At 45.1% G+C, this 26,871-nt stretch overlaps 1 protein-coding gene across 1 annotated transcript; it reads left to right on the plus strand.

The window, feature by feature from the left end:
* Positions 1 to 601: 601 nt before the first annotated feature.
* On the plus strand, positions 602 to 24,415 carry SYNM (synemin). The gene is made up of 4 exons (XM_026648354.1): positions 602 to 1,459; positions 9,828 to 9,952; positions 18,738 to 18,811; positions 19,420 to 24,415. Exons 1-4 carry the CDS (start codon positions 680 to 682, stop codon positions 23,556 to 23,558), a joined length of 5,118 nt encoding a protein of 1,705 aa, XP_026504139.1. The 5' UTR covers positions 602 to 679; the 3' UTR covers positions 23,559 to 24,415.
* Positions 24,416 to 26,871: the final 2,456 nt, after the last annotated feature.

Genomic DNA, 26,871 nt, shown 5'->3' on the forward strand with positions numbered 1-26,871 from the left:
AGGGACAGTCATTTGGGTTCCCTTAGCTCTGTATTTCCACACTTTCTAAACTTACAAAAATCATGTTAAGAGCCCGTTATTCTTTATTTTTATTATTGAAATAAATGAAACGTAGTCCGGATGCAGGACCAGTAGCGGATCCCGAACTAACCCACTATCCCATGGAAGGACCGAATTAGGGCCTATGGAGAAGCAGCAGCAGGAGTTTTTCACAACAGCCAGGGATGGGGAGGGCTTGGTGTCCTACCCAGAGCCTTACACTTGGATTCCAAGGTACTAATTTCTCAGCTGCCCCATTGTATGTTGGGACCCTTCCCCAAGGGAGCAGGGTTTTGCCTGCTCAGCTCTTAACTCCACTTTGCCCAGCTTTAAAAACAAACCAACATTGGGAACTGGGGAGGGGGGGGGGAAGAACCGCCTCTCTCCAAAGCTGGACTGCGCCGGGGTGGGCGGCTCCGGCAGGGGGCGTTGTTCTGCTGCCGCTCAGAGGAGCCGGCGATTGGCTCCCCAGCCCCGGAGCCCACGCCAGCCCCAGCCCAGTGTGTGAGCCGCCGCTGTCCAGCCAGGAGTCCGGCCCCGTCCTGGGAAGCGGGAACAGCCGGGGCTAGGCGCTGCCGCCCGGAGCCCGCAGCCCAGTGACACCGCGGCAGGGGCGAGCGCAGCCCCGACGCCCGGCACGATGCTGCGCTCCCGGGAGGAGGAGTGGGACGAGAAGACCCAGCTGCGGGAGCTCAACTCCCGGCTGCGGCTCTACGTGTCCCGGGTGCGGGAGCTGGAGCAGGAGAACCGGCTGCTGGCCCAGGAGCTGGCCGCGCTGCAGCAGCAGGAGCCGGTCGGGCCGCGGGGCCCCCAGCAGGAGCTGGCCGAGCTGCGGAGGAGCGTGGCCGAGCTGAGCCGGGCCAAGCGGGAAGCGGAGCTGGAGCGGGCCGGGCTGCGGCAGGAGCTGGGGCAGCTGCAGCGCCTGGGCGCCGAGGTGCGGCAGCTGCGGCGCCGCCTGGCCCCCGAGCTGGCCGGGCAGCGGCAACGGCTGGCGCGGCTGTGGGGCGAGTGCGCCGCCCTGGAGGAGCTGCTGCAGGGGCTGCGGGCCGAGCGCGGGCAGCTGCTGGAGCGGGAGGCGGGCGAGGTGCGGGCGCTGCGGCGGGACCTGGCCGCGCTGCCGCCGCCGCCGCCGGCCGCGCTGAGCCTGGAGCCGCTGGAGGAGACCTACGAGCTGGTGCTGGGCCAGGCCTGCCGGGAGAGCCGGCTCCGCTACCAGAGCCAGCTCCGCGCGCTGCAGGAGCGGGACGCGCGGCGGGGCCGCGAGAGCCTGGAGCAGCTGCGGGCCGAGGGCGCGCGGGGCCGCCGGCAGCTGGACGAGCTGCGGCGCCAGGGCCGGCAGCTGGGCGGCCTGGGCCCGCGGCTGGAGGAGGAGCTGCGGGCGCTGCAGGAGCTGCACGGCGCCGAGGCGGGCGAGTACCAGGTGCGTGACGGCGGCCCACGCGCGGCGTGGGGGAGGAAGGGGGAGCGGGCGCCCGGCTGGCACCGCCCACGCCCGCGGGGGAGGCAAGAGCGGACAGCCGCAGGCTCTCCCCGGCCTCACGTTTCCCACCCAGGGCAGCTCCCTCGAGCCGCGGGGAGCGGGAGGGGACGCGGCTGAGCAGGGCTCTGGGGCAGGCGCTCTGCAAACCCAAACGGTGGCTTCAACGAGCCCTGCTGAAGGTTGGGGCCGCCCCCACTGTCCCCCCTTTCCCAGAGTCTCTTTCCCCTTCTCCCCCCCGCCCCCCAACTAGCCTGCCTTTCCTAGAGCATCTTTCCCAGCCTCCCCTTGCCCCCTCTCTTCCCCACTATCTCCCATCTCCTAGAATCTCTGCCCCTGCCCCAAATACCCTGAGCTCCTCCCCTCACTGGGTCCCAATTTTTGTCCCTTTTGCCCATGGCCAGATTTACACTTTACGCGCCCCTAGGCACAGCATCTTCAGCAAAACCGCCTCCCCCCGCCCACAGTTGACTTTTATGTTGCACACAGTTTTAGAGAGGTAAGGTGCCCCTAGGCATGTGCCTAATTGGAAATCCGGCCCTGCTTTCCCTTGGATTCCCTTTGGGGGGGTGTCTCCTCTCCCGTGCATCTGTCCTACCCCTTCATCCTCTTTTTGCACCCCTCCCTAGGATCCTCTTCCCCCAGTCTTCTTTCTTGACTCTGTCAGCTCCTTCGGTCTGCCCCCCTTTCCTTTCCTGCCCACAGCACCCAGCCCACCCCCGCTGTCTCCATGCTGGCCCATACCATAACCCTGCTCCTCCAACTGCCTCCCTTCCCTGCCACTGCCCATACATCCTTCCCTACCTCTGATCCCTCACCTGTGCATCTGCTCCTGACACCCTTCCCGCCCTCTGCCTTAGCTTGCACTACCCGTGTCTCCCACCCCATTTCCCATGCACCAGCTGCTTGCACCCAACTCCTTGGCTCTCTCCTATTGGGCACCTGGTCATGCTCTGCCTTTCCCCAGCACCACCTCTTCTGGGGCTGCGGCTGGGCGAGGAGGCAGCCAGCAAGGAGAGGAGCTTGCTGCATTAAAGGGCAGGCCTCGGAGTGGCCACTTCTGGCAGGAGGACACAAACTCAAGGATTCCCTTTCAAAACCTTGGGCAGTGTTGGGACCTCTGGCTGGGGAAGTGGTGAGCGTGAACAGGGAGATGATGACTCTTAGCACATCCTCTTTGTGAGGGGTGTACCGCTCCCACTTTGACCTGAACAGGCACACCCAGCTGCAGAGTTGGTGTTGGGTGAGATCAAACCCAGCCGGCTAACCTGAGCTCCACTGCCAACTCACCATAGGCACACTGGGGCACGAAGCAAGCCCTGGGAATGGGTGAACTCAGCTGCAGCATCATGGGACGTGGTGTTCTGGGGACAGGCACACGACAGGCGGTGCTTAAAATGGTCTAAAAACATGAATGTGTGTGTGGGGGTGTCTGTCATGTCTGCCCCCCCATAACTTCCACCATCCATTCTGCCCCTTCCAGCCCCCCCTTGCTCTTCCTGCAGCTCCTGGGGTTCATCACCCCCCTTGGCCTGGTCGGAGCAGGGGGGCAACTGCAGGAGTAGCCCTTCCCCCACTTCAAAGCCTGGAGTACCAGGGAGGGATGGGGGATCAGAGCGGCACTTCTCCACCCTCTCCTCCTGTGAGGATGGTGGGAATCCTGTTAGGAGGGGAGAGAGTGCTGCCTACTGCCTGAGTGGAAAGCAGCCAAGCAGAGGTGCTTTTCCCTAGGCAGAGCTGAAATGTGCACCCCTCAGTAATCAAAGGGTTGAGTTGTAGAAGTTTTAATTGGTGGGTCTGCGACAGAGTGCACTTTAAAGCACTGACACCAAGTATCTGGTGATGGGAGTTCGCCCTTGGGACAAGTGAAGTGAGTCCTACCGTTTTCCTGCCCACTAGAGTCAGTGATGTCCTGCACTCCCCTCTTGCTAGAGCAGTTCTCTACTCGTGGTCTTGAGCCTGGAGGATTCAGACCCCAGCGTGGTTAACTGAGCCCTCCATTTTTCAATGGCAGAGAGACTGATTACTGGGGTGGGGTTTTGGGGGGGGTGAGGATGGAATGAGGCCTTAAATGGAGGTGTCTGCTCTGTGTGGACGTGTTTTACAATAGAAAATTGCCACAGTACTTCTGGCCAAGAGTTCTGACGGCCACTGTTCTGCAGTATGCCAGTTATAAAGCACCCCATGTGCATGGATAGATCAGCATATGCTGGGAAAGCAAAATATCAAAGGTTAGGGATGGAGAAGACATATTAGATCATCCAGTCCATCAATCCACTATCCAGATCAGATGCTCTCCATTTCCTCAGGGCAGCATTTCTTTTGTTCTTCATCAGACCTTTTATTAACGCGCTGCTAGATCTTTGTCTGTCTGCAGCCCTCGTGTTAATGAACACATTGTGTGTAAGGGCATGTCTGGCATGTGAGATTATGGAGATATTGCACATTGTGAGGGGACTAGAGAGTGGTTGCTCTGTGTCTGGATTTTAAATTGCTACCTTGTTTGCAAGTTGCTATGTACGGAGACTGATCAATTCAAAACAAAACACAGCGACCAGCAGAGCTTTTACACTTAACTTGAAATATTCTGGTCTTTGAAGGGGTCAAGTTATTCTCCTTTTAAACATGCATTTAAATATTTTTCAAAGCAGTGGATGGAGATTTTATCTGTGAATCGCCGATTGATTTTAATAATAGTCCTGCAACTAAAACGAGGTGAAAGTGTAGAGAATAAACAATGATTTTATCAGGAGTTTTCTGTGGCTTAGGTTTTGTTTTTATTTTGATAGGAGTAAAAATTATATAAGCTTATATTTCCTCCAGCAAAAAGTAAAACTTCCTTCATTCCTAAAGATACATTATCTTTAGAGCCGTGTTATAAACGGCTGACATTAGAAATTCATAATGGAAAAACTCATTGATCCTTAACAATAATGGGTCAAATTGTTTTACTAAAGCAGCACCATATTTCAAGAGTCATCCTTCCCTCCTCCCCGCTTATGATTTACAGCTCAGTACCAAAAATGTTTTCTCCTGCAGTTACAAGAATGGCTATTTCTTTTCCCTAACTCAACCAGAGAAGAGATTTTTGTACCAGTGTCATCTCCATGTTAGGGCTGCCAATTGTGGTTGGACGTATTCCTGGAGGTTTCATCAAATGACAGTCTTTAATTAAAGATTAATCTTTAATTCCTGGAGACTCCACGACAATCCTGGAGGGTTGGCAAAGCTACTCCATATATGTTTACATTTCGCTGAGGATTAGTGGGGAAAGGTGACTGCAGGTATTCTGGAGAGTGAATCAACTTTAAAAATCTTACAGGATTGGCAGTACCGAGGAGAAACAGGTTAAAAATGCCAGTTAATAGAAACATCAAAATTACCATGTGGCTCCTAGCTGTGCTGTTGTGCTCAGGATGAAATGTTATTTTCTAAATTAAAATCAGGCTCGTTTGAGGTGTTTTAAACACAATATCTTCCTGTTACCTTAAAATGAGTTATGGTAAGCAGCCCAAACTGCTTTAGCCCCCAAAATAAAAGCACATTAGCTGACCTATTTGCACATACACCTAGATTATATTGAAACATCTGTAAAAGTAGCCTCATGAGGGTCCATGTTTATTGCCGCTCACTGATACTGTGGGAGGGTGGACTTACCGCTGGCATGCCACCTTATGGCTGGGCATGGTGTAGCAGGCTTTCCTTTCCTGCCGAAGCAGTTCTAGCCCTGCAGTGGTCTGCCTCTTCTCATGGCTTGGTCCTCCATCGAGGTCATTTACTTCCCCCAACCCTGCTCTGCTGGGTGCCAGGGGCTCCAACAAATACAAGTCCAGTGTCCTTACGTCAGGTCTTCAGCCCCCAGCTTTGGACCCCATGGTCCTTAAACTCTGTCGTCTCAGGACTTTAAAGAGTCCTTATCTCCTTATATCAGGGGCTTCATGCCACCTTGCCCGATGGCTGGTAGGGGAACCCAGGCCCTTCCTCTCCTCTGGGTTCCAGCTCAGGGACACAGTAGTGAGCAGGCAAGCATTGTCTATTCAGACCTGCTCCCGGCTAACTCTCTGGGCTTTTTCCTCCCTCAGCAGGCATTTGCCACAGCCCCTTCCTGGTCCCACTGTATACCTGTATTCTTATCAGCCTTCACAGCCTGTCTTCCCAGGCTGCACCACTTCTCAACGTTCAGGGCAGGGGCAGGGGAGGGGCTTGCAGGGCTTCCCCCCCCCATGTCCCCTAACAAATCTCAAATGAAAATGTAAACAAACCATTTTGTCCTCCTCACAATGGAACTTTAATCCTTCTTAGCTTTCCCCTATGCTCTGCTTCTCAGTTCAACACCTCCTAGGGCTTTCTCCCCAGAGGTCCAGATCCTGCCATTTATCAAGGACCACCACGAGTGTCCACCCCACTGGCATCTCCTGGCCAGTTGCTAGAGTTCTCTGCTTAGGAGGAGGAACCCAGGGCTAACTCTTTCCTCGGGCTTTTCCCCTCTACTCCCTTGGAGTCCTTCCCTGGCTCAGCAGGTGTTTTTCTGCTTTCTATCCGCCACTGAACTGCTGCGAGGGGGACTGTGTAGAGTTCTTCTGCTCTCTCCGCACTAGCTTATCTGGGCTTCTTCCCAGCTGTGCTCCATCTTTAATGGGGCTGCCACGCCCTGTAGTTGCCACCAGGTCTCCTTAACCCTTTCAGTGCCAATGTGGGAATCTATACTCCACCATCTGTATCATGTTAAAACTGCCCAGTTTACAATGAAAGAAGATTTTTCTAGTGACCAACTATTCAAACTCAACCTGGTTTTTCAGGCAGGAGGTGGGGAAAAGGTGATCTCTCGTTCATATCTGTAATGAAAAAATATAAAATGGGGGAAAGCAAGTATTTTAGGCCTTCTACTCTTACTCAGTTTTTTCGGACATAATTTCTTTTATAGGAGAGAAGATATTTAGTTAGGCTTTTGGAGTCATGTCTAAAACCCAGTTATAAGCTGTTTGTTTATTTAAAAGTGATGTCACTCGCAGATATGTTTTTTTTAAATATGAGTGTTTATGGTAGGAATTTCCTTTACAGCTGTTGCAAGAAGGGGATTTATTAATATTTTCCATATATTATCCACTCTTTCTGTATGGCCATTCTTGTCTCCTCCAGCGCTCCCTATCCTCAGTAAAGCTTTCAGTGTTGATAGGTAGTAAAATGTATTTGCAGTATAGTCTGGACTGGCCAAGCACTAGAACACATCCTACACTGGGCCTGGTGGACCAATGGATGGCTCAGTAGGACTCTCCTGTCTCGGGTTTCTATGGCCCTAATAACATGCTGTGACAATATTTATGCAGAAACTCCAATTGACTTCAATGGCAGATTCACATACAGTGCGATAGCAGGAGACGGCCCTATATTTTTAGAATGCAAAAAAGACCCTGGCTTTCATCCTGCTCCACTGAAGCCAACTGGACATTTGCCACCAACTTCAATAGGCTTAGGATTGGCTCCTGTATCTGTTCCATGGTACTGTGAGCTCCAAAAGAGAGGAAAACAGCCTCTTGTTGAATTAACATTTAACACAAATCTCTCACACTGAATTCCTGTACTGATTTCCAGCCAGCCAAGTGCTGGGTGTCCTCTTTTTCTTTTTCTCCCATTAAGCTGCTAAGTGGCCGTGGAGTTTGTAAAAGATGCCAGACCAAGAGTGCTGGAGACTGAAGTCCTTTCTTTATTTGCAGAACAAGTACAGTTTGGGCAGCACGAGTGCAGTCTTTCTCGCACTGCCCTGCTGACGTGTCTCATCCCTGACTAGAAGGAACCACCTTAAGGGGTGTGAGAATTAGTCCCCTTCAGTGCTTGAGTGGACTCCAGTGACTTTTCCTCTTCTCTTTATATAACTGAGCGGTGAACCTTTCCAAGTTAATCCCTTTGCTCAGACCTCTGAAAGGAGCGAGCATAGTGCAAGAACACAGGTCACCTTCCAAGACGTAGATTCTGCTTCTTTACCAGAGATACCAGGAAAGACCTTTGAGATTATTAGTGTGAACCAAGTTAGCTCAGCATGTATAAAGGCCAAAAAAACATAAGGCAATTTAAGGATTATTTTTGGGGACTAATGTAATAACTATCCTTCCTTAAGGCTTGGTCTACACTAGAGCTTACTTCAGTATAACTTATGTAGCTCAAGGGTGTGAATAATCCACATCCCTTAGCGACGTAAGTTGCACTGACCTAAGCGCCGGTGTGGACGTGGAGGTGGATTTGTTATGCCAATGGGAGAGCTCTCTCCTGTCAGCATAGAGCGTCTTCACCAGACATGCTACAACAGTGCAGCTGCAGCACTTCTAATGTAGACTAGCCCTCAGTTTAACATGCAGATGTTCCAGCTGTCACATGCTCTGCAGTCTCCGGTGGCCATGCAGATAGGGAAGGACGTAATTCCATCAAGGGATTCTAGTGACAGATCTGTTTTTCTCCAGACCATGTAATGATGTTCTTGGCTATTTGCTTTTGTTACAGTTCATGGTTAGCTTAGCTGTTCCTCTGACCCCCTCTGTGAGTAGGTCTCAGGGGATCCTCTCTGTGGCTTTAGGCCTCTAGTCCTCCCCTCTCTGGGGTGGAATCTTGCAATTCTCCCTAGCATGAGGCTAGAGTCCCTTGCATATCAACCATGATTCTGCAGTAGGCTTGACTGGATTCGAGCCCTGAAATTCTTCCCTTCCGGAGCTGTGACCAATGTGTGAATACAGGGAGATTGAACAGCCTTTTCAAAACAAAGTATTGTTTAATTTAAACAGAAGGAATGCAGCATCAAAAGAGGAAAGGGGTATTAACACAACAAAGACTCTACTGTTTTACCTAAAATTTAGGTAGGCTCAGCTTATCCAGACATCCCCGCTTCTAGAGCTGGGGGGACAGTGTGCACCCCTTCAGATTACCATATTTCAGGTTCTCAAAAAGAGGACACTGCTGCAGTTTGGGGCTGAGCTGGAGGGGGAGTACAGTTAGGGGTGCTGGAGTGACTACCTGCGGTGGGGGAATGGACCAATCAGCTGCGGATGGAGGGGAGGGGCCAATCGGGAAGCAGACCAATCTGGGTTCTTTCTGAGCTGCAATGTCTGCTATGCAAAAATCCTGGACATTGCCTGTTATTTGAAAAATCTACCCAGACAGAGGACAGAGCCTCCTCAAGGGTTGACTTTTTTATCCTCCTCAAAGTCCCTTATCTGTTCCGGGCCTCCTGAACCTGGCCAAACAAGTTTATGCACCCTACCCCACGGGGTGGGGGCAGGGATAGACTTCACAGCAGTTATTCCCTTGTCTTTTAACTATTGGTAAACGGGAGACTATTTGAGATTTTTGTCTGCTTTCTTGTCTAATTCTACCAGGAGCAGACAGCACATAATGCTTTTGTAATTGCTACAGTCCCCCTTTGTGGAAGGTCACTAGACTGCTGTATTGGACCCAAGCCTTTGGATCACACATGCTTCCAAGCCCACTAGGTCTGGGTAGTGTCCAGGCACTATCTCTTGGTCTGGCCTCTCATGTACACTCTCAGTGTGCAGACCCCCTGTCTGGAACCCCTCGATGGGAAGATGGGACTCTGTGGTCTAGCTGCCCTCAGCCCCAAGACCAATGCTCCCCCTCAGTGAACATTCAGAATGCTGCTCAGTTAAACTCCTCAAGATGAAGATGAGTGATCACTGGCCTATTCCCAGAGGCCAGAACTGTACCTGGAACCATCACCCATAGGTCCACACATCCCCAGACATCGGAATCTCAAACTCATGACTTGGGTGCACAAATCTGTGGTCTCCTAAAAGGTTAACAGACAGTTGCAACCAAGTCAGATTCTATTCAGGTTGTCGTGCTGCATCGTTCCCCATTGTATTTGAGCATTTCAAATGTGTTTAAATGGAAAGGGGCGTGTGTGTTCATTCCAGTGTTGAATCTGGCTTTTAATGTGCCACATACCAAATTTATAATAGGGTGCTTTTTGCTTGCCTGCATAGATGGTGACCTGTGTGTGTGTGTGGGGGGGACAGCTAGATGGGATTTTGTTTAAATATTTGAAAACAATTTAGTCAGATGTAACTCACACATCCTCGCATGAATAATCTATTCCAGTAATCGTATCTCAACCATATGCCAGTGAAGTCTGAGAGTAGGTTTATTTATTTTTTTCTGTAAATCTGAGCTGCTAGTGAATGTTGCTTTAATACTTTTTAAGATTTTTATCTTGGTGTTTGTCATAAAACTGGGAAGTTATTATAAGCACAAATGTGAAAGTGTAAAGTCAAATTCTTCAAAACTAATAGGAAGTGTTTCTGTTTAGAGGATAATTGACGCCCTAGAAGAAGAAAAGCAATTCCTGACTTTGTCAATCATGGATTATCTCAAGGACTACAATGAACTAATGCAGGTGAAAGTGGGACTCAGCCTTGAAGTTGAAACTTACAGGTAAGGATTATAACTGCAATGGGTAGTACCATGAGGAGATGTTTTAAATTACTCATTACAAGTCAGACCTGTGAATTACACTGACCTTTTCCATCTTTAGGGTGTAATGGTGCATCAGCTTTTTAAAAGGAAGACACTTGCCCGTAAGCTCTTCAGGTTTCTTCTCCTCCCAGTGCACATGCGTAATTCCCATTAGAGTGGGGTCTCTGGACTTCTGGGTTCAGTTCTCAGCTTGCTATTGGCTTCCTGTGTGATCTGGGTCAAGCAACCTCCCTATGCCTGAGTTCTCTCATCTGTGTAAAGGAAAAATAATACCTGTGTTGCAGGAGTGTTGAGGCTTAATATTTGTAAAGTCCTTTAATATCTTCAGATAGAAGATCATGTAAAAGCATAAAGTTATTGTAACTATTGTTGTTCTTCATTAATAATGTTAATAGGTATTACCCACAGGCAGACTGCAGAGGGAGATTAGAACCTTTGATGTAGCACTTAAGTCCAGCCATTTTAACTAATAGTAATTATGTCTACAGTTTATGGAACAGCATGTTACTGAAGCCATACAACCCTTTGAATCCTGGAATTCTAAAAGCTTGCTACTTATTTTGCAGTAAAGTTCTTGGTGCTAAAGGAGCATGCTTGATTATTATGATGCTAAAAGCCAAGTGAATGTAATTGTTCTTACCATATTTGAATATATGCAAGTACTAGCTGAAGGCTCAGCATCTGTCAGACTGTAATTGATAAGTCATAAGGCAGTGTGGATCTTCCACCTGGCAAGTCATAGTGCCAGCATTCAATGTTCAGATTGTTACAGGGTTTGGGTGTGCTGCATACAGTGCCTTCTTTGTATCTGCCACACTGATTTAAGCAGTGATGTTCTTAGCTGAAAGGCATTGCTTCAAATACAAGTTCTGTTTCTGCCAAAGAAGGAAATGGAATAAAGAAGTTAACAGAAAACTCCATTTTCTAAACCAGTGATACTCAGACTGAGGTTTGGGAGTCGCAAGTGGCTCTTTTAATGTGTCTCTTGCAGCTCTTTGTAGCACATGATATTAAAACATAGTGTGATTTAATTATTAACCAATCTAAGTTATTAACCATTCAGAATGCTTTTACTGTGTTATCTTAACTAATTGTAGAATACATGGTCAGTCATTTTGCTGTAAGAATAATATATATAGTAAATGAAACAATGAATTCACACGACTGTGGCTCTTTTGGGTAATGTTGATCGCTAATTTGGCTCCTGAACCACAGAGGTCTGAGTATCACTGTTCTAAACCTTACTTTCCACCATCCTGGGCTTTGCTAAGGAAACACATGCTCAGGCCAAGTCTGAGAAGTAAACAGCCATTCTGCTAATAAATCCTCTTTACCTGTGAATCTTTCTAGTCAGTCACTAGTTGAGCAATTGAAAAGCCAGAGCAATTTTGAAATCTCAAGATCATACGTTGTTAATTGACACATGGCACATACTTGTTCAGAAGGGGAAAAAAAGTTGATGGATAGCAGACAGATAAAATTTTTATGGTAATGGTTTTGAGTTTTTCCACTATTAACCCTTTATGTTCAATAAAGTTGGCCGATGAAACTTATTCTTTCCAATTTGTATTGATTTTTAAATTCAGAAGACAACAATTCTTATTGAGTGAACCAAATACCCTGCCAAAGTTTAATATGTCTGGCTGCTATCTTATCCTCATGAATCCATAGATTTGTTTATATTGTGTATTAATGTTTGACACACACAGAATGTATAGTTACAACATTGCTTGATGATAAGTACTGCTACTACTGTCTTTAAATATTGTGTAATGTTGCTGTGAACTATTAAGCAGCTGAGTTTGTCCAGAAAGTGGAGGGTGAAGTGATCCAAAGAGACAGTTATTTAGTAGAAAGAGCACAGAAGTTACTGATCTAATCCCAGCTCTGACACCGACTTCATCTGTTGCTTTGGGCTTGTGACCTAATCTTTCTGCCTCAATTTATGCATCTGCTAAATGGGGTAATAATACCTTCATCTCGGTACAAAAGGCCCAGAGATGCTGTGACAATTAATATTCACACAGGACTGTGCATGATGCTGCCCAGATATCTAGGTGCTTTGACACATGCTTAGTTAGTAAGTGAACAGGCAGTGTTGCAGCTCTGTAAAAGTCAACTGCGAACCCATTAAATCTTGGAGCCTCTCCAGAAGTCATATCACGATTACCTCTAGTGTTGTCGGTTTGTGTACGGATTTGCAGTCCTCAGGGAGTGGGAAGCAGCTTGGCATTGCCTGGAAGGTTTTTATTGTCCATTGAGGTTGCCACCTTAGCCTATAGAGACTTGAGAAATGTTCTTTAATAGCTTGTGATTCTCTGTACCTCTGTCCGTCACCATCTCTATCTTGCCGGGACAGACTTCAGCATTTAAACGTACAGCTTCCTGTTGAAAGAAACCGTGTTTGGTTGAGGCCAGAGATAGACTTCCAGTTTATCGAAAAGCAGTTCTGTCTTATCGCTGTAAAGAGAGTTCCTTTTAAAATCTCAGGAGGGGGGAAAATTACTATTTTGGCTACTCCATGTTTCACAAACAAAACCACCAACCTTCACTGGGGATTTAATCCCCTCCCCTAGTGGATGAACTTTATTCACTCCATTGAGGAAGGAAGATAACTTGGTTCCACTGAATCAACCATTGTATAAGACTGCTCTGGACTCCCGGTCTTCTGTTATTATTAAACCAGTTCCTGTAGTAATCCTCTGTACCTGTGATAACCAGGGTATGTGATGTCAGCTTCTTCTCATTCTCATAGAGGAAATCAGCTCCTGTCCTTTATTTAGGTACATCCAAAGGCCCCTATAAAGACCCATGCTCATAATTCTGAGGTTTCTATTGTGAAGTTTCAGTGATTGCCGTGAGACATCCTGTCCTGTTGGCATCATGGACTAAGCACATGGTGTTTGGTTTACTTCCCTCTCCTTCATCCCACACAGCCCAGAGTGTCTCTGTGTCTCCCACTCTGTATTTTTTTGCTTTGTTTTACAACTCCTAGAGCTAGCGTCGCTAAGTAAGGATGAGAAAGTATTTCCACTGGAGCTAGTCACGGCCACTCCTGAATTGGCTGGCCAAAAGGATCATGTTGCAAGGAACTCCCTTCCCCAAGGACCAAGCATACTTCCTTTCCAACGCTGCCAACCCTTCCTGCTCTTATGAATGGGACCGGTTCTGGCAATGGAACTTTTGTTGCATGGCAGCGTGAAGTTCTACACTTGGCCATTTTCATTCCCATTCTTTATCTGTAAAGGCTGAAATAAATATTTTCCTAGTGTTGCACCACATGGTTCCGTGCTGCTGAGATCCTACAAAAGCCAAAGTAGATTAGACTGTGTAATAGTCTCCAAAGGGAAGTGGTGGAAGACACATCACTTGAGATACTTAAAACTGGATTGAACAAAATACTGGACGGCCAACTGTTGGGAACCATCTTGCACTGGGCAGCAGGGCCGGGTCCAGGGTTTTTGCCGCCCTAAGCAGCGCCCCCCCCCCCCCCCCCAAAAGCAGCGATCTGCGGCAGCTCTACCACCGCCGCTTCATTTTTCGGCGGCAATTCGGCGGCAGGTCCTTTGCTCCGAGAAGGAGTGAGGGACCCGCCGCCGAATTGCCGCCGAAGAGCCGGATGTGCCGCCCCTCTCCCTTGGCCGCCCCAAGTACCTGCTTGCTGAGCTGGTGCCTGGAGCCGGCCCTGCTGGGCAGTGGGGCATTGTTGCAGCATCATCTTGCCTGGATCCTCATCAGGTGCCCCGTGTCTCAGTTTCACTTCACAGTCTCCCTCTAGTTGGTAGGATCATTTGGTGACTTAGGGACTTTGGGCCTTCAGCCAAAGGAAAAGTCCTCCACTTCAGGGCAAATGGAAGGACAACTAAATAGTAAACAAGCCCTTTGCCATCATGGGTCATAGCCCTCTGCCTAGGGTATGCATTATCATCACATGGCTCCCTTCAGTTGCCAGGAGCTCCTTCTCCCCTTACATCGGGGGCTGACCAGTGTCTCTACTTCTGGGCTGAGTAGCCCTCCTGCCTCCACCAGCTTTGTTCCTGTCACCACCACCCAGTCCTCTCTCTGCTCCAGGCTCAGAGACCCAATAAACTGAAGCAGCTACTTGCTACCAAGTCCAGTCCACCCTGCTTCCTCGTTTCCAGGGCCACTTCCTACTTCAGCCAGACCTCCTTCCTGGACTCATCTTAGGAGCCCTCCACTGAGCCCTTCCAGATTCATTCCTTGATTCCCCCTCTGCAGGGAACCATTGCCAATTATTTGTTACCACCAAACATGTTGCTCCTGCCAGCTCCCTCATTTACTGAGGGTGTTCTGTCTCATATATATATATATATATATATATATATATATATATATATATATATATCCAATAAGGCCTGGCGAGCACTCAGTCACCTGCTCTTCTTCACATGATCCCTGTCCTCCAATCCCATGATTTAGGAGGAAAACCAGGCTCAGTGGAACTGAGCCTGAACTCTCTTTAAAGGGCTTACTCAACCTGTGACAGGCCTGGTGTACGTCAGTGTTCTCCACCACTTCCAGATAATCTCCCCTTGTTGCAACAGAAAAATGTCCACATCCCCCACAGCCTGGGAGTTTCAGGACCTCACCCCCCATCTAGCATTGAAGAAAGGGAGGGTGGCCAGGACCTCCTGGACCTGATTGCAACCCACCCCTCTCTGGGGTTCTTGATCCCCTAGTTGAGAACCTATGGAAGAAATGACCAAAGAGGTCTTTTTTTGTACATGACTGATTTTGTGGTAAGGCTTGTGCTGCAGATCATCACAGTTGCGCACATATTATTATTTTTGGTACCTTCTCCCTCCTGTCCCACCCCACTTGTGTGTCTCATCTACCTGTTCTCTCTTGTCTTTTAGACTGTAAGTTCTTTGGGGCAGAGCCTGTCATGTTCTATGTGATTTTACTTCACCCAGCACACTGGAACCCCAGCCTGGTTAGCCTCTAGGTGCTAAGACACGATAAATGTTAAATAATGACAATAATAATCAGGGGGATGAGTTAACGATTCATCTCAATTGATTGGCCTCTTACAGTTGGAATGGCTACTTCCACCTTTTCATGTTCTCTGTATGTATAAAAATCTTCTTGCTGTATGTTCCAGTCTATGCATCCGATGAAGTGGGCTGTAGCCCACGAAAGCTTATGCTCAAATAAATTTGTTAGTCTCTAAGGTGCCACAAGTACTCCTGTTCTTTTTGCGGATACAGACTAACACGGCTGCTACTCTGAAAAAAGATTCCGTATTAATTTCCTGACTCTTCTGGTAATAATTTATCTTAGACATACTGTTACGTTAGTGGCGGGGGTTTCTGCATTCAGGGTATGACTTCAAGGAAGTATCTGCACAATTACTTTATAAAGGAGGATTTCTTGGAGGAGCATTTTTCATTGTTGTTTGTATTATGGTAGTACATAGAGGCCCCAACTGAGATTAGGGCCCCAATCTTCTAGGAACTGTACAAACACATAGTAAGAGATGGTCCTTGTCCTAAAGAGCTTACCGTCTAAACAGATAAGACGAACAAAGGGTAGGGAGAGGAAACTGAAGAATCGAGAGGTGAAGTTACTTGTTCAAGATTACACAGCAAATTGTTGGCAGAGCCAGGAATAGAAGCCAGAGTTCCTGATTCTCAGGCTCATGCTGTATCCACTAGACTATGCTGTTCCTTACTAATTTACTATCTTAAAGTGTAAAAACGATTTTAATATTTGCATTGCATTAAAGTCAGTGGAAATATATCATGAGCCAAATCTCATAGAAATACTGAGTCACAGTCCAGTTTTGCTGGGGTTTTCTCTTTATTTTCATGTAATAGCATGTTTTCAGCAGTAATGTTTTCAGATCCAGCTTGTCTCTGTGTGCTGTTGCCATTTGCCATATACAGTGTACTTCTTGGAACTTATTTTTAGTGACTTCATACGTTGCTCCAGCAACTGAACAACTGTTGTTTTAACAGCAGCCAAAAATCCCTAGTCATACTATCCACATTCCTAGTTTCCATCGTCACAATTAATACTTTCAGTGCCTGCACTGTCAGATCTTTCAGACTTTTCTGTAGCATTGGCAGCACCATCCATAGTGCCTAATGAGAGGAGCAATTTTTTTCTGCACTTACAGGCTAGAAGAGATCAGATATTTGATCTTTGGAGGTTTCTCTAGATTAGGAAAAGCTAGCCACGACCTTTTATTTTGATTTAACTGATTGAGCTTGACCTGGGCCTCATCTCTAGGGTTGAATTTGACTAGCTTAAATATATTAACCCATGTCTACACTAGGGAAAAGTTTGTGGTTAGCAACCACATGTTAACAAACCCTGACCTAACCTTGCCCTTTTCTTAATCTGTACAAATACATGGTTGCAAAGAAAACCTTACAAAAGTGAACTGTCAACTGATGTAGTGTTGTCCTCCTGAATGTGAAGAAAGGCAGAGGTGTAAAATGTCCCATTCATTTCAGATGGTTAAGTCTGAAACTTAAAGATGACATTTTAAATGTAAACATTATCCATTTCACTGCTGATCATTTTAGCAGAAACAGCCAGCTAATGTGTTTATGAAACTTTCTTCCACTCCCTCCAGGAGTTCAAAGCCTCAACTATCAAGAACCTCCAGCTTCAACCCAACATCTTCTATGATGTAGTTAGAGCTTATCAGTGCAAAACATTTGGCATTTCCAAAACGGAATGAGGGGGCAGTATAACATAATACTTAGTCCTGCCTTGAGTGCAGGGAACTGGACTAGATCACCTCTCGAGGTCCCTTCCAGTTCTGTGATTCTATGAACATGAATAAAACAGAATATAAGAAACAGAAGGGTTACTGTACTGTGATTACATTGTTCAGTTTGATATTTAAATAAAGCTACCACAGAATTTCCAGTCTGCTGCAGAATTTAGGTCTAACTTTTGGGGAGGTATATAATTGGGGAAAATGGCATCAGTTAATAAAGAACAGAAAGAGGAACTTATTTCACAGCAGGCAGTATAGGAGTGTGTTGGCGGCACAGGGGAAGAAACAGCAGCCTTGGAATGACATAAGAAAAACCTGCACATAGATCAGGGGTCGGCAACCTTTGGCACATGGTTCACCAGGGTAAGCAAACATCCCTCGGCCTGCGCCGCTTCCCGCCGCCCTCATTGGCCTGGAGCGGCGAACCACGGCCAGTGGGAGCCGTGATCGGCCGAACCTGTGGACGCGGCAGGTAAACAAACCGGCCCGGCCTGCCAGGGTGCTTACCCTGGCGAGCCACGTGCCAAAGGTTGCCGACCCCTGACATAGATGTTTGTAGAATTTACCAGAAATTCTCCTGTCCTTATTTATTTGGCCACCATTTCTAAAACGTCTAGTAGCACACGAGATGCAGCCTTACTGCATGCATTTTGTAGATGATATAGAGACGGCAACAATCTTGCATTGGCAGATAGAGAAGTTTTTTTGTTTTTTTGTTTTTCAATTTCTATGCTGATTCTGGAGAGCACCTTCAGGGCCCTGTGAGCATCCTTCCTCAGGAAAAAATTTTGATGATGAAATGTGTGTAACTCAGCATTCCTAAGGGAAGATAATTGCTCCTTAAAAATGTATTGAATCTCAGCTATGTTCATTTCAATGGGACTTGTTCCCTAGGGCGTTTGCCACAGGTGCATAAGGGAAAAAACTCAGGGTAGCACAACTTGCAGGGACAGGATGAGTTTGTGTCTGATTGTCAGACTGCCAGTCAGAATGAGCAAAATATTGGGATAAGCAGTGGCCAGTGTGTGTCTGTATGGTGCATATTAGGTGTACTCTACAGTATGTTCCCAGGCATGGTGGCCAGGCGAAAAAATTCTATGCTCTTATTCTCTAAGACAGGGGTCGGCAATGTTCGGCACTCTGCCAGTGGGGGCCGCGATCGGCCGAACCTGCCGCGTCAGCAGGTAAATAAAACTGGCCCGGCCCGCCAGGGTGCTTACCCTGGCGAGCCGCGTGCCGAACGTTGCCGACCCCTGCTCTAAGCCAACGTTTTAAGTACAGTCTAGTATTCTCAATGAAGCTGGCTAAAGGCTTGGTCCCTAAGGACAGCTGTGTTTGTCACTAATATAGGGGATGCAGTATGGCAGACTCTGCAGTGTACTGGTGTCCTGAGGATAGGCAGCAAGTGAAAGTGATAGATGCAGATGTTCAACAACAGATAGTTGTGACTTTTTCCCCTGTTTTTTTGCTTCTGGTATAACCCCTTTATTGAGAAGCCAAACAAAATTTGTATTCTCGTTGTTTCTGGTAAACGGCTGTTGAGCTAACACATGTAGCTGGGCTGAGGAGCTTTTACAGGAATAAAGCTTACAGCCGCCCTGGTTTCCTAAAACCATGCAAGTTATTTTAGACACTGGGGAGGGATTGCCAAAAAGAGCGAGAACAGAAAGCTGAGAAACGGAGGGGAAAGATGAATCGGCAAGATAACTATCGCCATAAAAAGTTACCCAAACCTTTTTTGCAAAATATATCATGCTGATTTCAACTTCATGATTTTACTTCATTATCTGTGCATTACTGAGAATAATTACCTTCTCTAGTCTATTTTGAACTCTGTTTTCCTTAGTATCAGTCAGCATGTTTGAAAGTGGAAGTAATACTCCTTTCTCCTGTTCATCTGTGATAGTGCTTTGCCACCAAACTTCTAAAGTATATTTTAACTATTCTTTCTCTTTCTTTTAATCAAATGGAATTTGCATGTGTGTGTTTCAGAACTTTACTAGAAGGGGAGAGCAGCCAATGGATTATTACATGGATTGATCAGCAGGGGAGAAAAATACCACAAGGTAAAAAAGCGAACATTAAACGTAGACCTCTAAATGTAGGTTTTAGTCACTGTTTTATATTTTTTTCCCCAATGGGTCTGTCAATTTCTTGCAGTATATTTTTAGCTGTCGAGCAAAAAATGAACTCTGTGAGCTGTTTCTGAGAATCTGCTCTCCTGGGAACCGCAGCAGGAAAAGGAGCAGAACATTGGGCCACCGGGGGGCCCCACGCTGGCAGCTCCTCTAGGGTGGCTGTACCGCCTCCAGCCCCGCCCCCAGCCCAGTCCTCTGGCGGGGCTGCTGTACAGATGGAGGAGACCCTGCGTGGAAGGGCTGGGGGCGGTACAGCTGCGCCGGAGGAGCTGCTGGCCGTAATGCTCCACATGTGTCTTTTCGGTGTGCCGTTCCAGCTATAAATACCTTGCTGGTACGGTGTACCGTACCGCCCTATTTGCACTGCTGCTGGAATGCTTGAAAGTGAATTGACATTATTTCTTCATAAATATTTTAACATTACATTAAGATGATATCTAGATTATTGCTTGCCCCTGTTATTGTACGTAGATTATTTTTATATTTTACATACAAGATAGTATTTTAATTTTTGCTTATCTACACTCTTCTTGCAGGTGTCAGAAATACATCTTATGACTACACTAATAGTTACTCTGCATACCGAGAAGAAAATAAAAAGAAAAGCTTTCCGATTATCAAGAGTGCTGACACTAGACATAAAACACCAGTAACAAATATTCGCAGCTCTGCACTTTATTCAACTCAGACAAGGCGTGGTGGACCCTGGACAACAGATAGTGGAAAAGTTTTAAGGAAAGATATTCTTAGTTCAGAATATCATCCATCAACCACTATTGAAAAGGATGCCAATTATGAAAGAACTATGAAGGACCATAGAGAGTTCAAAACCTTTACTCCATCATACGGTCTTTGGGGAGACACTGAAATTCATCGAAAAACATTTCCTGAAAGAAAGAGAACAGAAGCTACAACTACTTCGGCAATTTCTTTTTCGAAAGAATTGACAAGTGTTCAAAGTTCAAACAAGGACCACAAAGTTGACACAAGGTCAGGTGTTTCTGAAAGTACAAGAACAAAACCAGATAATTTTACTAAATTTCCATCTTATGAGCTGAATTCCAATTTTAAACAAACCAAATATGAACAAACCCTAGATGACACTCGTACTATATTGAAAGAAAAAACAAAAGGAGACAAACCAGTTAAAGAGGGGGAAAATGGCTTGTTAGGAGAAAAAGATAAGCAACCAGTCAATGAGGAAAGAAATATTGTCCTGGAGAAAAAGGAAATGGATGATAAACCCACTACAGCAGAAAGAAGTGTTAATTTTGGAAAGAAGACTGAGGTAAAACCAGAGCAGAAAACACATATAATGGAAGAAGTGATTATTAATGATAACAAAAAGATTTTTTCAGGAGTCAGGAGTAAGGAAGATAGCACTGCCAAAGAGGGAAAAAATGTTACATGGGAAGAACAAACCAGAGTACATAAATCAGCCAGAGAGGGAGAATTTTTTCTCCCTGATGCAAAGATTAAAGAAGATGAATTAACCAAAAGGAATACAAATGTGTTCTTGGAATCAAGAAGCAAAGAAGCTGTTGAGATACCCATCAGTGTTGAAATGTATACTTCAGACAAAATATTGCAGAACAGTAACACAGAAATAACATTTCAAGGCTTTAAAACCTCTGTAGGAAGAGAGACAGATGAACATACAATTGAACCTGTTGAAATTCTCAATGTGAATGTTTCAGAAAAAGAACCCAATTTGGAAGATGAACATGGAATTAGTGACAAAGGTAGCCCTAGAATGGGTACTTTGTCAACAGAAAACATAGCAGAAACTATTGTTGCTGATATTCTTAAAAGTTTTGTTCAATCTTCTGGTTCAGAAACAACTCCACATACAAAAGTAAACTATCTTGAAAAGAAAAAACAGGATGATGAGAAAGAGACGACTGAGATCACAGTGCAGTCTCAAGTTCAAGGAGAAATATCGATTTCTGATGAAGTTGATCTAGGAAGTCTGTTAAACAAGGATGGCAAAGTGGTTCTGGAAGATACTAAGGGAATTCCATCCAAAGATGTGATAGAAGATATAATAAATGTTGGCCTGAAAGGAAGGGACAGTATAGGCAAAGTGTCCGTTAATGTTGAGATTGTTGAGGAGCCACTAGAATCTGCAACTGATGAAAGGAGTGAATTTTCAACACCATTTGAAGTAGAGGAAGTAGAGGATACATCACCTGGTATGGAGCAGCATTATGGCGATGAGGGGGAGCAGAACATCACAGCTACAGCTGAAGATTTTAAAAAGAAAAAACAATCCCGTGAGATCCTCACCCACATGGAAGAAGTAACCGAGGCAGACGACTCAATTGATGAACAAAAATATTTTGTATCTACTCCAGATGATTATGGAAAAGATGACGACTCAGTGTATGGGCAAATTCACATAGAAGAAGAATCGACTATTAAATATTCTTGGCAAGATGAATTTTTGCGGGGCACACAAAGAAGAAAAGATGATAGCATGAGCTCACCAGAACAAACGTATCAGGTGATGGGAGAGGAAGCAAGTGCCTATGTTTTAAACGAGGAACATCCAAAAGGTGAAGCATCACATGCAGAATCCATTGTTATTGAAAAAGAGATTAAAATACCACATGAATTTCAGGCCTCAATAAAGGGGCTTTTATTGAAGGAAACCAAGGACCCTAAACAACAGTTGAAAGAGGCATTGGAACAACTGGAGGGGAGTCTTCCAGAAAGCGTGAAAGAGGAACTAGCTGTATTAACGAAAGAAAATCATGCTGACTCCAGTAGCTTGGCAGTTGACATCAAAAAAGTTGAGCAAACTAACGAAGATGGTTTGGTGACAATTGTGGCTGAAGTCAATCTGTCCCAGACCCTTGACACTGATCAGTTTGATATTGCACAGCTTGGTGGCATCATCACAAGTGAGATTGAGAAGGTGTCTCTGAAGTCCCCAAAACAAGAGGGCTTTGATGAACGTAACGACCCAGAGTTGGACAGACAGACTGATGGTAAAAGCAGCATAGAAACAGACATTTCTCCATCAAGTAATAAATCCACTCGTTGGGCTAGCCAAGGGGTTTACAGCTCATCCAGTGTAAGAAGCAAGGATGGCATGGAATATCATTCCACTGAACAAGTTATTCGTGAAGGTCCAGTTTCAGAAGCTGTAAAATTTGGTAATGCAGAAGAAGTCTCTCAGTCACAGTTATCAACTGATATTAACAAATCTATCAGGCATATTAAAATAGGTCCAACAGAAATTCGGAGAACTGAGCAGGTCATATATGAAGGGCCCATTTCTGAAACTTTGGAACTCGGTGGTAGGGGAGACCTTGTTCAGACAAAAGGATCATTGGATACTGGTAGATCTGTGAAGCTTTTCAAAATGGGTCCTAAGGAAATTCAAACCACAGAAGAAATCATTTATAAAGGGCCTGTTACTAAAACTGTAGCGGTAGATGAACCTGAAAATCTTGCTCAGCCACAGTTTTCAGCTGATATTAATAGGTCCATGAGGCATATCACATTAGGTTCACAGCAAATTACCGAAGATATCATTTTCAAAGGGCCCATTTCAGACTCTTTAGAGCTCAGTAGCTCAGGGGATCTCTCTCATACAGAAGGATCAACGGATACCAACAGATCAGTAAGGCATATTAGATTAAGTCCAAAAGAAATTCACACAGAACAAGTAATATTTGAAGGGCCCATTTCTGGAAATGTGGAGCTCAGTGGCACAGAAGATCTTTCTCAGACAGGAAGTTCAATAAGGCACATTAAATTAGGACAAAAAGAGGTTCATTCAGCTGAGAAAATCACATACGAAGGGCTTCTTTCTGAAAAAGCAGAGCTTGGCAATATGGGAGACAGCTCTCAGATGGAGCATAGGTCAGATACTAATGCATCTATCAGGCATATTAAATTAGGTCCCAAAGAATTTATGACAACTGAGCAAATCATCTACAAGGGGCCCATTTCTGAACATCTGGAGTTCAGTGAATCAGGAGACAGTTTTCATTCAGAAGGTTCAATAAAGCATATTACATTAGGTCAAAAGGAAATTAAAACTACTGAACAAGTCGTATATCAAGGCTCCATTTCTAAATCTCCAGAGATCAGTAGTGCAGGAGGAAGTCTTTCAGAGAGTGAAGGAAACTCAGATATCAATAGATCCATCAGGCTCATTAAATTGAGTCCCACAGAAACTCATACAGAGCAAATCATCTTTAAAGGACCCATTTCTGAAACAATGGGTGATCATTTTCAGACAGAAGGGTCATCAGAGAGCAGCCGATCTATAAGGCATATTAAATTAGGACCCCAGGAAACATCTTTTACTTTTCAAATGGATGTAACTAATGTGGCGGGAGTGCCTGTGGTGGAAGGGAAAACACAAGCAGCTACAGTCACTGTATCAAATAGAAAGGAGCCTGATGTTAGACAGTCACAGGTTGTGGTTGAAAGTGACCAGAAGGACACTGACCGTGAAAGTACCAAAGAAGCAAGTGTTTTTCCTGATGCTTCCCAGGCTCATGGTGAACAAGTAACAGAGAAGTCAGCATTTGAAAAAAGTGTACAACTGCAAAGACTTGTAGACCAAAGGTCAGTGATTTCTGATGAAAAGAAAATTGCCCTTGTGTATCTAGACAAAGAAGAAGAGGGGGAAGAAGATAATGATGGAGACTGGTTCTGAAAGGACATTTTAATATAACCTTGCTTATCAGCTTGTTTATCACAGAGATTTTTGACTGCCGTCTTTTTAAAAGGAACTGTCCCACTACTACACCAACATTGGACTGACAATTTTAAATCCAAGCCTCAGTATATTCACCATCCTTTCCCCTAATTTGTGAAAGCTCTTTAAGGGAGAGCTCCCTCTATTGCAAATTCTTTTTTCACTGACCTGTTTCCAGTTTCTTCAAGTTTCTTCAGTCTCCAGGACAGGAAGTTTCTGCTGGAGATTTTTCAGGATCTATTTTTTTTTTTTTTTTTTTTTATATTGAGCTAATCCACAAGTGAGAGTCTGACCTGGATTTTTCTATCAACTTTTGAACCCTGTGTTGTACTGGGATACTTAATTCAGCATTTCTGTTTAGATTTCAAAGTATTAACCACAGGCAAAATGAGTAACAATAACTATTAGAAGAGTATTAGATTAAGGCATGCAGGCAATTGATTTTAAGTTCCATGCTCATGTGCAATAAATAATAGTAAAATCTTAGGAAAAATGAAATAATTACAACTATGAAGTCAAACTCTTTCTAAGCAAACCATGCATAGCAAAAATTTATGGAAACCTTTGTCACCTTTATAGTTAGAACCAGATACTAAAAAGAAAAGCAGTAAGACTACATCAGTCATATTGTTTTCAGGAAAATGTTTGGTTTGCCTTTACAAAGCGTAATGTTTTTAATATTTTTAAAGAGAATCAGTAGGCAAATGGATGAAAACCATAGGCTAAATCCTAGTTACATTGAAATCAGTGGTAAAATCCCTCCAACTTCAATGACTCTAAATCAGGGATCGGTAACCTTTGGCACCTGGCCCGTCAGGGAAAGCCCCTGGCGGGCCGGGCCGGTTTGTTTACCTGCTGCGTCTGCAGGTTCGGCCGATCGCGGCTCCCACTGGCCGCTGTTCGCCGTCCCAGGCCAATGGGGGGCTGCGGGAAGGGCAGCCAGCACATCCCTCGGCCCGCGCAGCTTCCCGCAGCCCCCATTGGCCTGGAGCTGCAAACCGTGGCCAATGGGAGCTGCAATCGGCCGAACCTGCGGACACGGCAGGTAAACAAACCGGCCCGGCCCAGCCCACCAGGGTGCTTATCCTGGAAAGCCGCGTGCCATACATAGTGATCCCTGCTCTACATAGTGATATGTGAAATGACTAATCTCAGTATATAGTACTGTTCTGATGTTAGGTATTGCAAATGCCTAAGGTGAGTGGGATGGCATATACCATACGATATAATGCCTTGGCACAGTGGGATTAGCTCAAGTGTGGTTCTTCTCTGACAAGTGACTGAAAAAATGGCATTGATGGCTTCCATGTTCATTGTGTCTCAGTTTCCAGATCAACCTTTCTCTGTTTAAAAAGATGTTTTTTTTTTTTCTAACTGTATATTCAACCTAGGATCTGAAAGTCACGCCTCTGGATTCTTTGTGACTTCTCCTCACCAGTAATAGATTTTCTCGGGCCACACTCTACCTTCAGTTACAGCACTTGAAATGCCGTTGTTTTTATTGGGTTTGCTCAAGTGTGTAACTGAGGAGCATATTTCAGTCCTGCAATTAGAATTGAGTTAATTCTTTGGTGCCCAATCAAGAATAGCATCCAGCTCATTCTCCGGTAGCTGTACTAGCCCTGCAGTGCTAACAGGAGCAAAAAGAGTAACAAACATTTATTGTTGACAGTAAAAAGAAGATCTGACTCTGGGTATGCCTACTCAGCAAAAGCTGTGCAAGGGCTAACCTTGAGCTAGCTTGAATCCCGCTAGCCTGTTAACATAACAGTAGTGGGCTTCAGCGCGGACTAGCAAGGTGAGTACCTCCCCAGGGTCTCTGCCGAACTTGTAGTACCTGTGCTGAAGCCTGTACTGTGCTCTCTTCACTGCTACTGTTACCTGTGCTAGCTGGATTTAAGCTAGCTCGGGAGGCTAGCCCATGCACGGCTTTTGTTATAGACACACTTCTGAATGTACACAGTGAGTTAGATATATGGAATAAGAAGCTGCCATTTTTATACACACATGCTCTGAAAGTAGAACCACGCGTTAAACCCGGACAGCCCTATAGTGCCAGACTATTAGCCTTTAACTCTGAATTCCTTTCTTGTGGTTTGGTTTTGGTCACAAGCGCAATGTTGCTTAAACATAGTTTGTGTGTGTTTAACTCAAATTACAATCCAACTAAATTATTTTATTGTGGTGTGGCCTTCATTAACTTCTCAGTTTCTTTCGTATCAGTAGAAGCTAGATTTTATAAAACTGACTACTACTTTGCAGTACTGACTTAAATGTGAAGTGGAAATAGATGACGTGTAGTTTAACATCTTAACCTACTTTTCATATGAGACAAACTAGTGTATTAGGATCTGCCTTCATTACCAAGATTGAGACTATACCAGGTATCTTCAAGTAATTATCAGCATTTCAAGGTTTAAGTATAGGGCCTTGTCTGCACTGCAAAATTTTGTATCAGTTTTCCAGCACTGATGGAGTTCTCTGAGCTTGGAAGAGAGGGAACAGTGGCCTTAGTGCTGGAAACACATATGAAGTTGAGTAGTGCAGATGCATCCAAGGTGTGCATGCTACATTTATTTTATGTTCTTAATCACATAACAGATATATTTGTCAGAATTATTCATATATGCTCCTGTAAAACATACTTTTGCTACCATTGACCGATAAGGGGCTCATGAATGATTACAGCTCAAAGAACAGCTTAAAATTCCATTGCCTTAGTAGATCCTCTCTGGAACTGGGTTTAAAAAAAAATTCTAACAAAATAATGCATTTTTAGATTTTAAAAAATTCCTATATGGGAGTTAGGCAAAAATTTTCAAACATGGTTGCTCAGTTAGACATGTAATTTCATACTTTGATAGAATTTTATTAAAATATTTACTTAAACATAATTTAGGTATCTAATTTTAGGCACACAGGTTTGAAAAGTATCAGCTTTAGTTTTCTGCATATTTGGTTTGAAGTTGAAACTTAAAAAAAAGCTCTCTTAAAATAGACATAAGGATACCTGCAGAATATGTCTTCTCCTGCCACAAATAAGAGGGCCAATAATATCAACCGCATTTATTGATGCCTCATGGAAAACTTTGAGACCTATTTTCTTTAGAAACAATTCTACTGATGCTAGATTGTATTTCTCTTCCATTGTTCAGAGAATTAGGACATCGTGTGAAGGAAAAACCAGCAAGGAGTAAATGAATCATAAATTCCTGGTTTATACAGATGTCCATAGTACTGAAGGAGAAGAAAAAAAGAGACCATGTCAGTA

This window comes from Terrapene carolina, unplaced genomic scaffold (assembly GCF_002925995.2).
Source record: "Terrapene carolina triunguis isolate 2854851 unplaced genomic scaffold, T_m_triunguis-2.0 Scaffold67, whole genome shotgun sequence".
In the NCBI taxonomy this organism is placed as follows: Eukaryota; Metazoa; Chordata; order Testudines; family Emydidae; genus Terrapene; species Terrapene triunguis.

Coding starts and splice junctions, on each gene's coding strand:
- SYNM (XM_026648354.1), top strand. CDS start 680: ATGCTGCGCTCCCGGGAGGAGGAGTGGGACGAGAAGACCCAGCTGCGG. Junction 1,460..9,827: donor CCGAGGCGGGCGAGTACCAG/GTGCGTGACGGC, acceptor GTTTCTGTTTAG/AGGATAATTGACGCCCTAGA. Junction 9,953..18,737: donor CTTGAAGTTGAAACTTACAG/GTAAGGATTATA, acceptor TGTGTGTTTCAG/AACTTTACTAGAAGGGGAGA.